General features: G+C 46.3%; 1 protein-coding gene across 1 annotated transcript in view; it reads right to left on the bottom strand.

The window, feature by feature from the left end:
* The window catches only part of LOC126088470 (protein madd-4-like), a 474,106-nt gene that overhangs the window by 338,338 nt on the left and 122,416 nt on the right, over nt 1–13,352 (bottom strand). Inside the window, exon 7 of the mRNA XM_049906612.1 lies at nt 8,308–8,467. Coding sequence (XP_049762569.1) covers nt 8,308–8,467 — 160 coding nt within the window. The remainder of the gene's footprint in view (nt 1–8,307; nt 8,468–13,352) is intronic.

Raw genomic sequence — 13,352 nt, 5'->3', positions numbered from 1 at the left:
GCATCTCCGTGTCCTTAACAGTGATCCGTCAAAATCTGATGTTTGTTTTTCTTTATTGTTATTTTAACACCTTATACAAAGGTGGGCCAACTGCGGCAATATTACGCCGCTCTTCGGCGACAGATAATACAAATAGCACAAAGGAAGACATAGAAAAACAAAACATAATGATGTACAAAAAACAGTAGGCACATGAGTAAAAGACACGGAGCCGTTTACAGTTGTAGTAAAATAAAAAGCGTTTGTACGCGAACACTGCTTGAAACATCCCCTTAGAAAAATTATACAAGACTGTGCTTAAACTGACACACAATATTTTTAGCGCAACCAATCTGACTTTCAAAAATCCCTACAAAAGAATGGCCCTGACTAACATTAACCTATACCTTTCACAAATCACTTACCTCACAAAAATTTTCGTTACTCAAGCTACCGCAATACAGCGAGCGCCACTACTGCCAGCTAAATAACAGATTCAAACTACGGAAGGCACTAACTACTGATGGGCATAGTTAGCAAATGAAAGATTTTAATAGAGAACAAACAATGTATTTACCTCAATAGTGTTCAAAAGTCATAATGTATATAGCAGTTCATGATATCCAGTATTACAAATTTCAAAACTCCGCCATCTCTCTCCCCACATCCACCACTGCTGGCGGCTCACCTCCAACTGCGCAACGCTATGCGCTGTTCACATCCAGCTGCCAAACACTACAATGGCAGACAACAATGCAAACTAGCCACAGACTGCACACAGCACAGCCAGTGATTTTCATACAGAGCACTACGTGGCGTTACCAATAAGAAAACCTAAACAGCCTACTTACAAGCTGACTGAAATAACACACGTGAACGATGGAGCGTGGGCGAGTGATTCACGAAAGCACCAACATGACGGCACACACAAAGAACAGATGGCGATGATCTCCAGCGCTCGAATGTTCACTTGATGTGTACGAGTCCAGGGACCTGCCAACAGCGGAAATGGTGGGGGAGGAGGGAGAGGGGAGGGTGTAGATGCCAGTGGCAGAGGAGATGGGAGGGGAGGAAAGAAGGTGGAGGGTAGGGGAAGCCTGGGGGTGGAGGGGGGAGGAAGGGAGGAGGCAGAGAAAGGAGAGAGGGTGCCCTAAGGAAAAAACACATGGTGTGGAAGGGGAGGATCAATGTTGGTAGGAGGGGTAGATGGAGGGGATGAGGGCATCATCAGGGAGGGGGAGTTGGTGGAAGCCACCTTGGGTGAGGGTTGGAGAGTGGAGAGATGGAGAGCAAGTGGGACGTGGGAATACAGGTGTGGCAGCGGACGGGGGTGGGAGAGGATGGAAGAGACTAGTGGGTGAGGGGCATCAAGTTTGCGGAAGGTGTAGAGGATCCGTATCCGTTTGAGGAAAAGGAGGAGGTGCAGGAATGGAATAATGTCATACAGGATCCGCATGGGGGAGGGGAGATGGATGCGATAGGCAAGGCGGATCGCATGGCGTTCTAGGATTTGAAGGGATTTGTAAAAGGTAGGAGGGGCAGAAATCCATGCAGGGTGGGTGTAGCAGAGGACAGGGAAAAACGTCTGATGCCGTGCAAAAAAATGGCTCTGAGTACTATGGGACTTAACTTCTCAGGTCATCAGTGCCCTAGAACTTAGAACTACTTAAACCTAACTAACCTAAGGACATTACACACATCCATGCCCAGACCAACTAGTTCTAACGACCGCTGCAAATGGAGAAAGATTAGAGAGATTAGGTTAGATTAGATTAGTACTTGTTCCATAGATCATGAATGCGCGGTTCCAGACTGTAGCGCCAATGAACCGCTCGGCCACCCCGGCCATATGCTGTGCACACCGCTTTTATACTCTACAACGCCTTGTAATAATACAAAACAACTAACGCACCCTGGTAACCGTCCTACCTATCATAGAGCACTACAATTCTATGGTCAGATTAAAATTACTTATTGGTTGACACTTCGCGGATTGTAGCTGTCTTCCTCCAATAGGAGCGCTCGACGTCGCGCTCAAACTGTTCGCCTTTGGCAAACTGCCACAACAAATGCTCAGTACATTTCCAGTTCCTTGTCCAGCTTTCTTTCTTGATGTGTTTGGATCCTGAATCCTGAGTCTGCCCCTTTTATTTCGCGTTTAATCAGACATGATAACCGCACACACAAAAATACACACACAGTAGTGGTTACAGAATACCCACACTAAATACACAGCACTAGCAAAACACTAATGGATCCTCCCATTCAAGACACGATTCAGCGTCACATATTCAGTTACCGTCATCGGAGAGATCGACCTACAGTAGGTAAGCTTCATAAGACATTGCATAAGAACGAACTTTATGAAGGAAGCAGATCGTCATTGTGACTGTTCTGCAGAGTAATAAATATAATGCAGTAATATGAGGTGGTGGCGTAGCGTAGTGGTTAAGAAACCGTCCTCACCTGCAGAAGGCTGTATGTTTGAGTCCCATGAGGTCATACACAAATAATTTTTTATTTAGATATTTATCAAAAGCCGGCCGAAGTGGCCGTGCGGTTCTAGGCGCTGCAGTCTGGAACCGCGAGACCGCTACGATCGCAGGTTCGAATCCTGCCTTGGGCATGGATGTGTGTGATGTCCTTAGGTTAGTTGGGTTTAACTGGTTCTAAGTTCTAGGGGATTAATGACCTCAGAAGTTGAGTCCCATAGTGCTCAGAGCCATTTGTACCATTTTATTTATCAAAATGACTATTATTTTTATTCGATTAATTGGTTTAAATTTATTTATTTTTATTTTTAATCCTTTGTTGAGTAATTTTCATCAACGTATTGACATTTTTATTTGCTGTTATTTGTTCTTCCTATCACTCTTTTTTCGTTTGGAGTCTGCCTGTGTCGCCTATAGCCTGTAAGCGAACGCCAAACAGGAATAGGCATTGATTGGGCTTGAGTCAGCTTATGTAGCTGCTGTGAGACAGTTTCAGGTAAAGTGTAAAATGCATAATCCCATAGATGATCATATATGGTCGGCTTTTGATTACTTTTTTGGTATGTGGGGAGAGGTTAACTCATCAGATACTATTGCTCAAAGTGAGTGGAATCTGTTAGTATTTTACCTTCCTAATTAGGAATTTCTTCTTTTCGTCTTTCGACCTTTCTAGGTATCACGGGAGCGTTCTGTGTTATTTTATGCTATTTTATGTTTGACGTCCTTAGCGAAAAATTTCTGTGAACGCTGGGTCATCCCATTTTCTTTTCTTGACCGGAACATGACTCGATTTGGTATGTTCATCCGTGTATCTTTTCATTTGAGCTGCGTCTTCTTGCTTTACATGAGTTTTTGTCCATTTTTAAAAGAAATGACGTGTTTTAATGATTTATCCAACTATCCGGATATTTGATCTGAAGTTTCCCGGCGTATTTCCAATTTGAACAATTCGAGGAGAAGGCACTAGAACAAGTCAAACAAAAACCAACTTGTTTCTTCCGCTACGTGGATGACACGTTCGTTGTTTGGCCACATGGACGGGACAGCTTAAATGAATTTCTCGAACACCTCAACTCGCTGCACCCCAACATACAGTTCACGATGGAGGTGGAGCAGGATGGTGCCCTACCGTTTCTTGACGTCCTGGTGAAACGGAAAACTGATGGCAAGCTGGAACACAGTGTATACAGAAACCCTACACACACCGATTTGTACCTAAATGCCTTCAGTTGCCTCCACAACTCCCAGCGTGAAGGCGTTTTGCGCCCACTTGTTCACAGGGCACGATCGATCTGCGATCAGGAGAGCCTCCCAGCAGAACTGTAGCACCTCGAGACAACATTTAGGAAAAATGGGCACAACCAGAAGCAAATAAGTTACGCACTCAGACAGACTGCGCCAAGAGAACAAGAAGAAGAAACTGAAGGACACAAGTCGATGGCGCGCATTCCGTTTGTCGGAAACACCTCAAGAAAAATCGGTAGAATCCTGTGGAAACACAATGTGAAATGTGTGTTCCGACCCCCTGCAAAAACCTTGACCCTACTGGGTTCAGTGAAAGATGAACTAGGCCTTCGAAAATCAGGCGTTTGTCAAATTCCCTGTCAGTGCGGAAAATCATACATTGGGGAGACAGTCCGCACTGTAGAAGAGTGGTGCCGCGAACACAAGCGCCATACCGAATTACGCCAGGCCACTAAATCAGCCGTGGCTGACCATTGTATAAAGACTGGCCATACTATGGACTATGAAAAAACAAAAATACTCTGTCAGTCCTCCTACTTCTGGGACTGCGTTACTAAAGAGGCCATCGAAATCCGACTACAGGACGATCTAATTAATAAAGACAGCGGCCTTCAACTTAGTCAGGCTTGGAACCGTGCACTCAGCCTGGAGAGAAAGATGCGGTCCCAGAGATCGAGGACCGCCCCCGACGGCGGCAGCAGGGAGACTGGAGAACCCAGTTCAGACCCAGGCGCCGCTTCCCCCACCACCTCCAGTAGCCGCCGCGCCGGCCGCACCGAAGCAACACCGACTCAAAGGAAGGCCTCGGCGCTTGTTGGTGACGTCACGTCAGCTAGGCACGGCGAAAGCCAGGTCTGTTGCAGGCAGAAACGCCTGGGCGTGCTTATCACTATAAATCTGTTATTTTTGGACAAAATGTTTGGTATTGTTTTGGATTCTGCAGTTTTATTTAGATGAAAGATTTTTCTTACTATCGTAAAGCTACAAATGAAGATCATAGTTCTGTATTACTGAATCCTGTCGAAACAAACGTAGATCAATATGAGAAGATGGTTTGCCCCATTGTAAGTTTCGGAAATTTTAAATTCAAGCAACTATATTTATTTGATCCATTTGGTTATCGAAACTTACCCCAACCCACTTACAATTAACTCGTTTCTTTTATTTATTTATTTTCGTTTGACATAGTCACTGGAAATGTGAACTAATTTACATGTGTAAATGTCCAACTGTTGCCAGTCATTAGATTACAGTCGTTTTCAACGAAAGAAATTCTAAACGGGAAACGAAATAGCTTCATACATCGAAAATACAGCTGAGCTTAAACTTTTTTTAAACATGCGCATTAGAAAAGATAAATATTCTCCTCTTGCAACTGAAAGGAGAAACTTAATAAGATAAAAAAATTTTATTTGATAAAACAAGTATCTCTCTTTTGCCTCTTCTTCTGTCCCCCACCCCCTCCCCCAACGTGTACAATCGCAAGATATTTCATTAATATTCAGTGCTCCTCACCCCATAGTCAACCAAGATACCTAAAGAAGAGCACCAATATGTTCATAATTTCTTGTAAAAGCAACCCAATAGAAACGTAACTTCCTCAGATTTACAAATAAGGTAAAGAAGCACCAATTCTGTTGCTGGTGGACCATGAGGTTGTTTTTGTATGTCGATCCTTAAAACAGGTGGAAATTTAAGTTCAGGAGTTCACTATTTGTTGAGAAGTGTAATGAATTGCACAATTAATTGATGACAGAAATCTCTCAGAACAATTTGTGTTGGTCAACTACCGCCAATAGTTTCACATTTTCCTGTGTCAGAGAGGGAGACACCACCATTATGAGTATGCCTGCAACAGACCTGGCGCTCGCCGTGCCTAGCTGACGTGACGTCACTAACAACCGCCGAGGCCTTCCTTTGATTCGGTGTCGACCGAAGACACCAGGAGAGGAACGGCGGAGGGGGAAACGGCTAGTATATATAGGGCGCCGTGAGGAACAGCACAGCATTCGTCAGGAACCACCTGAAGATGGCAGCGTGTACGTCTGCCGAAATATTGTGGAGAAATTACGACCCGAGAACTGTTCAAATGCGGATATTCGATGATTCGGATCAGGTGCAGTCACTCCGGATGATTAGAGTTCCACTGTGTCTTCAGTTGTACCAACCAATTCACAGTTGCGCATCTGTGCCCTAGTCTTGTGCATTCTACAGGGCTATTACAAAAGATTGAAGCGATTTCATAAATTCACTATAGCTCCATTCATTGACATATGGTCACGACATACTACAGATACGTAGAAAAACTCATAAAGTTTTGTTCGGCTGAAGCCGCACTTCAGGTTTCTGCCGCCAGAGCGCTCGAGGGCGCAGTGAGACAAAATGGCGTCAGGAGCCGAGAAAGCGTATGTCGTGCTTGAAATGCACTCACATCAGTCAGTCATAACAGTGCAACGACACTTCAGGACGAAGTTCAACAAAGATCCACCAACTGCTAACTCCATTCGGCGATGGTATGCGCAGTTTAAAGTTTCTGGATGCCTCTGTAAAGGGAAATCAACGGGTCGGCCTGCAGTGAGCGAAGAAACGGTTGAACGCGTGCGGGCAAGTTTCACGCGTAGCCCGCGGAAGTCGACGAATAAAGCAAGCAGGGAGCTAAACGTACCACAGCCGACGGATTGGAAAATCTTACGGAAAAGGCTAAAGCAGAAGCCTTACCGTTTACAATTGCTACAAGCCCTGACACCCGATGACAAAGTCAAACGCTTTGAATTTTCGGCGCGGTTGCAACAGCTCATGGAAGAGGATGCGATCAGTGCGAAACTTGTTTTCAGTGATGAAGCAATGCTGAAGTGAACAGACACAATGTGCGAATCTGGGCGGTAGAGAATCCTCACGCATTCGTGCAGCAAATTCGCAATTCACCAAAAGTTAACGTGTTTTGTGCAATCTCACGGTTTAAAGTTTACGGCCCCTTTTTCTTCTGCGAAAAAAACGTTACAGGACACGTGTATCTGGACATGCTGGAAAATTGGCTCATGCCACAACTGGAGACCGACAGCGCCGACTTCATCTTTCAACAGGATGGTGCTCCACCGCACTTCCATCATGATGTTCGGCATTTCTTAAACAGGAGATTGGAAAACCGATGGATCGGTCGTGGTGGAGATCATGATCAGCAATTCATGTCATGGCCTACACGCTCTCCCGACTTAACCCCATGCGATTTCTTTCTCTGTGGTTATGTGAAAGATTCAGCGTTTAAACCTCCTGTACCAAGAAACGTGCCAGAACTGCGATCTCGCATCAACGATGCTTTCGAACTCACTGATGGGGACATGCTGCGCCGAGTGTGGGAGGAACTTGATTATCGGCTTGATGTCTGCCGAATCACTAAAGGGGCACATATCGAACATTTGTGAATGCCTAAAAAAACTTTTTGAGTTTTTGTATGTGTGTGCAAAGCATTGTGAAAATATCTCAAATAATAAAGTTATTGTAGAGCTGTGAAATCGCTTCAATCATTTGTAATAACCCTGTATATTTTTGACAGGACACAGTGCATATCCTGTGTATTTGTGTACAGGGTTATTACAAATGATTGAAGCGATTTCACAGCTCTACAATAACTTTATTATTTGAGATATTTTCACAATGCTTTGCACACACATACAAAAACTCAAAAAGTTTTTTTAGGCATTCACAAATGTTCGATATGTGCCCCTTTAGTGATTCGGCAGACATCAAGCCGATAATCAAGTTCTTCCCACACTCAACGGAGCATGTCCCCATCAATGAGTTCGAAATCATTGATGCGAGGTCGCAGTTCTGGCATGTTTCTTGGTAGAGGAGGTTTAAACACTGAATCTTTCACATAACTCCACAGAAAGAAATCGCATGGGGTTAAGTCGGGAGAGCGTGGAGGCCATGACATGAATTGCTGATCATGATCTCCACCACGACCGATCCATCGGTTTTCCAATCTCCTGTTTAAGAAATGCCGAACATCATGATGGAAGTGCGGTGGAGCACCATCCTGTTGAAAGATGAAGTCGGCGCTGTCGGTCTCCAGTTGTGGCATGAGCCAATTTCCCAGCATGTCCAGATACACGTGTCCTGTAACGCGTGAAACTTGCCCGCACGCGTTCAACCGTTTCTTCGCTCACTGCAGGCCGACCCGTTGATCCAGAAGCTTTAAACTGCGCATACCATCGCCGAATGGAGTTAGCAGTTGGTGGATCCTTGTTGAACTTCGTCCTGAAGTGTCGTTGCACTGTTATGACTGACTGATGTGAGTGCATTTCAAGGACGACATACGCTTTCTCGGCTCCTGTCGCCATTTTGTCTCACTGCGCTCTCGAGCGCTCTGGCGGCAGAAACCTGAAGTGCGGCTTCAGCCGAACAAAACTTTATGAGTTTTTCTACGTATCTGTAGTGTGTCGTGACCATATGTCAATGAATGGAGCTACAGTGAATTTATGAAATCGCTTCAATCATTTGTAATAGCCCTGTACTATTCTTCTGGGGAGTTTTAGAAAGAGAGAGACAGAGGGACAGGGAGGGAGAGAGAGGGAGAGAGTAGGCGACTCACCTGTGCGGTAGACGGGCCCGGGGCAGACGACGCCGGAGTGGCAGGCCTGCTTCTGGACGGGCCGCGTCGCAGCGTCGCAGAGCGCCGGGGGCGCCGGCGTCGCCGCGTCGCCGCACGTTATGGCGCGCGTCTGCACGCCCGCGCCGCACGTCGCCGAGCACTGCAACAGCCGCGGCGCGCGCCTCTGCCTCACTGCTCTGCACTCAACACACACACACATCATTGGCCACATGCCAAATAGGCGAACAGGACCGATCTACCTCACATTTATTAAAGATGTGGCCTACCCTATTGTATGCAGTCCCACTAAATGATTGAATGGATATGTGGCTGCAACTCGATGCAGCTACACCACCCACTGATGTCTATGACCGGAATCACCTCAGTGTGGTGGATTAGTGGACCAGTTCCATGACCAGCACGGGCGCCAGATCTGACATCTCTCGAATGTTTTCTGTGGTGTAGTACGAGGTGCATTCAAGTTCTAAGGCCTCCGATTTTTTTTCTCCGGACTGGAAAGAGTTAGAAACATGCGCATTGTTTTAAAATGAGGTCACATTCACTGTCAATAAGTCCCAGAGATGGCAGCACCGTACGGCAGATGGAATTTTACCGCCAGCGGCGAGAATGAGAACTGTTTTAAATACTTAAAATTGCGATGTTTTCCTTACTTGAACAGCGTGCAATCATTCGTTTTCTGAATTTGCGTGGTGTGAAACCAATTGAAATTCATCGACAGTTGAAGGAGACATGTGGTGATGGAGTTATGGATGTGTCTAAAGTGCGTTCGTGGGTGCGACAGTTTAATGAAGGCCGAACATCGTGTGACAACAAACCGAAACAACCTCGGGCTCGCACAAGCCGGTCTGACGACTCGATCGAGAAAGTGGAGAGAATTGTTTTGGGGGATCGCCGAATGACTGTTTAACAGATCGCCTCCAGAGTTGGCATTTCTGTGGGTTCTGTGCACACAATCCTGCATGACGACCTGAAAATGCGAAAAGTGTCATCCAGGTGGGTGCCACGAATGCTGACGGACGACCACACGGCTGCCCGTGTGGCATGTTGCCAAGCAATGTTGACACGCAACGACAGCACGAATGGGACTTTCTTTTCGTCGGTTGTGACAATGGATGAGACGTGGATGCCATTTTTCAATCCAGAAACAAAGCGCCAGTCAGCTCAGTGGAAGCACACAGATTCAATGCCACCAAAAAAGTGATTCCTCATGCTCCCTACTCACCTGACCTGGCTCCTAGTGACTTTTGGCTTTTTCCAACAATGAAAGACACTCTCCGTGGCCACACATTCACCAGCCGTGCTGCTATTGCCTCAGCGATTTTCCAGTAAAGAAGCCTTCGCCGCTGCCATGGAATCATGGCGTCAGCGTTGTGAAAAATGTGTACGTCTGCAGGGCGATTACGTCGAGAAGTAACGCCAGTTTCATCGATTTCGGGTGAGTAGTTAATTAGAAAAAAAATCGGAGGCCTTAGAACTTGAATGCACCTCGTATGAAGGGTATGTGTATGGCACATCTGTAACGTCATCGGAGGACCTCATGGCTAGAGTCCACGCGGCGCGACTGAAATACTTCAAAGACGATAGAGCGTATTGGCTCAAGTGCGTGAGGCTGAGTACCGTCGATGTAGGCTCTGCATTGACGTAGAAGGTACGCAGTTCGAAGTCCGTCTGTTATGTAGACTGTGTGATGTGGTACTCATGTTGGGTGTATTGACGCCATGTGGAACACACACCTATCTGGGACTTGGACGACCTCCAACGCTCATGCGTTTACGGATATGGGTTCCTTCTTGAAAGCTGATCAGTATGCTTTCCCGCACAACATACTAAGCATTGTGATTACGAAGGCTTTCCCAGCGTAATAATTGATAATATTCTTCTCGGGTGTGCAGCCGGATCATAACGTCATCTCGATACAATATTTCCGTGGTCCAACTGGGCGCCATCTTCAGGTGAGAGTGCTGGTACACGATCTCGCCGGAACTGACCTCTCAGCGTTTTTTTTTTTTCCTTTATTGTATTTCAATTCCCCATCGGGGCGGGTTGGCAGCAGCATATGCGCTGCTCTTCAGCTGAAAGACATAGAACAAACAATAGAAGACATTTAAAAAGAACAAAGGAGAGAATACGGTGAACATAGATATAAAAAAGGGTGAACATCATGGAAGGCAATAGACAAAAAAAAAACGGTGAGACCGTAAAATGGAGATAAAAAACTGTGAAAACTGTTTAAAAGTAGCACACACAAAAGGCCACACACTGCGACAATTAAAAGAACACAATGCACAGTATGACTGGAGCATAAAATGTATCGACGGATGGTGTAGCACATAACAAACACTGACGGCGAACCTCAAGGCAGTACACAATTAAAATCTCACCTCTTGACGAACAGGAGAAACAGCACTAAACACAACACTGATGTGGCACACTGACGACAATCAAAACAGGGGATCTGCCAGGCGCAAGTAGATGAGGGAGACTGGAAGAAGGGAGGGAGGGGAAGTGATGGGGGAGATGAGCGGGGGGCGCGCTTAAGAGGGCCAGGTAGGGAGGGATGTGGGAAGGAAAGAGGCAAGTGTGGGGTGCAGGGTCTCAGGGGAGGGGAGGGGAGAAGGTGGAAAATCCGCTCTGCGAGAAGGAGGGAAGAGGAAAAAAATGGGGGCCCTGGGTGGGGGTGGGGGGGGGGGGAACAAGGCCAGGTTATAGTTGGAAGGAAGGGTAGATGTCACGGCGAAGTTCGTCATACGGGAGGGGGAGGCGTTGGAAATTGCCCTGATGAAGGAGATGGAGGGTGTGGAGGTGGAGAGGGGGAGGGATACAGCGATAGAGGCGCGGCAACGGACAGGGGGTGGAGAGGAAGAAGGAAACCAGAGGGTGGGGGGGATCAAGCCTGCAGACAATGTAAAGGATGCAGAGATGTTGGAGGAACAGGAGGAGGTGGGGGAAGGGGATCAGGTCATACAGGAGCCGTGTGGGGGAAGGAAGGCGTATACGGAAGGCAAGGTGGAGCGCATGGCGTTTAAGGATTTGGAGGGCCTGGTAAAAGCGGGTGGGGGTGGAGATCCAGGCAATGCTGGCATAACAGAGGATAGGACGGATGAGGGATTTGTAGGTGTGGAGGATGGTAGAAGGATGCAATCCCCATGTCTGGCCAGACAGGAGTTTCAGAAGGCGGAGGCGGGAATGGGCTTTCTGCTGGACGGTCTGGAGACGAGGGGTCCAGGTCACCTCTCAGCGCAAGCGGCGGCCCCTTTATAGGCCGCAGAAGGCCCACAACGCGTGCGCGAGAAGATGCCGTAACTGCCCTCTAGCGCAAGTAAATGTACCGCGCCGCCAGTGGTGGAAACAGGCGAAATCGAGATATCGCTATCAAAAATTAAAAATTATTCCGACGATCGAAACACAAACAACGGTCTGTGTTTCGATCGTCGGAATAATTTTTAATTTTTGATAGCGATATCTTGAGTTCGCCTGTTTCCAGAGGTGGCGGCCAGTTGGACCGCGGAAATATTGTGTCAAGATGACGTTATGATCCGGCTGCACACCCGAGAAGAATATTCTCATACTAAGCATTATCGGTGTTTCTTTGGGACCCCCTGTATTTCGTGTTTCACCTCTGAAAATGACATGTTAATACGAAAAATGTCAAGACGACCTTCGGATTCCACGTTCAACTGCAGATCTCCACAAATTTATGTGTAAATCAGGATGGAGGAAGGAAAGGGCGTAGGAAATCCTGTAGTATCGTGCCTATAAACTACTATGCTTTTGGAACCAACATTCGGATTTGGAAGTCATTTACCATTAAACAGTCACTGCGGAAATGATTTTCATCGAATAATGCCCTTTGCTTTGCTTTTTATTTTGCAGTAAAATTCAAATCAATAGCAGTATGGTACATCAACAAATTCATTACTCATGAATTTCAGTAGCAAACGGATAATGTTGTGGTGTGAGAACCAGTCATGAAAAGAAATGAGTGTTGTAAGGATTTGGATAGAAGAGCTGAAGTGTGAGATGTGGTACTTCTCGTGAATCGCAAACTCAAGTTTGAGGCGACATGTAGTGGCAAAAAGCTGTATGAACGGCCTTTATAGGTTTGAGGAAGGTCAGGGAGAAATCTCGCCAGTTTAGTCTGCGTACCTCATAAAACAGTGCACAGATTTAGGTATCTACCTTTCGCTACGAGCAGTACAGTGGCTTGCCGAGTATGTATGTACGTGGAGTATGCATAAAGTTTTAATCATCCCATAGAAAAAGTAACGTTGGGTTTGCCAAAACATTTATGGCAGTCTTTCTCGATTTTATGAATAGGGTTCAGCATTTTGTTTTGCTTCGTCTAGTGTCCTGCTCGGGTGCTGGGATGGTAAATGACTTCCAAATCCGAATGTTGGTTCCAAAAGCATAGTAGTTTATAGGCACGATACTGGTGCTGGGATTAGATTGTGTGAGAGGACTGCAAACATGACTCTGCAAACAAACAAAAAGTTACACTACTGGCCATTAAAATTGCTACACCAAGAAGAAATGCTGATGATAAACGGGTATTCATTGGACAAATATATTATACTAGAACTGACATGTGATTACATTTTCACGCACTTTGGGTGCATAGATCCTGAGAAATCAGTACACAGAGCAACCACCTCTGGCCGTAATAACGGTCTTGATACGCCTGGGCATTTAGTCAAACAGAGCTTGGATAGCGTGTAAAGGTACAACTGCCCATGCAGCTTCAACACGATACCACAGTTCATAAACAGTAGTGACTGGCGTATTGTGACAAGCCAGTTGGTCGGCCACAATTGACCAGACGTTTTCAATTGGTGAGAGATCTGGAGAATGTGCTGGCCAAGGCAGCAGTCGAACATTTTCTATACCCAGAAAGGCCCGTTAGGGATCTGCAACATGCGGTCGTGCATTATCCTGCTGAAATATAGGGTTTCGCAGGGATGGAATGAAGGGTAGAGCCACGGGTCTTATCACATCTGAAATGCAACGTCCACTGTTCAAAGTGCCGT

Source organism: Schistocerca cancellata, chromosome 6 (assembly GCF_023864275.1).
Source record: "Schistocerca cancellata isolate TAMUIC-IGC-003103 chromosome 6, iqSchCanc2.1, whole genome shotgun sequence".
In the NCBI taxonomy this organism is placed as follows: domain Eukaryota; kingdom Metazoa; phylum Arthropoda; class Insecta; order Orthoptera; family Acrididae; genus Schistocerca; species Schistocerca cancellata.
The sequence above is the reverse complement of the archived record's forward strand: the minus strand, read 5'-3'. Positions and strand labels throughout refer to the sequence as shown.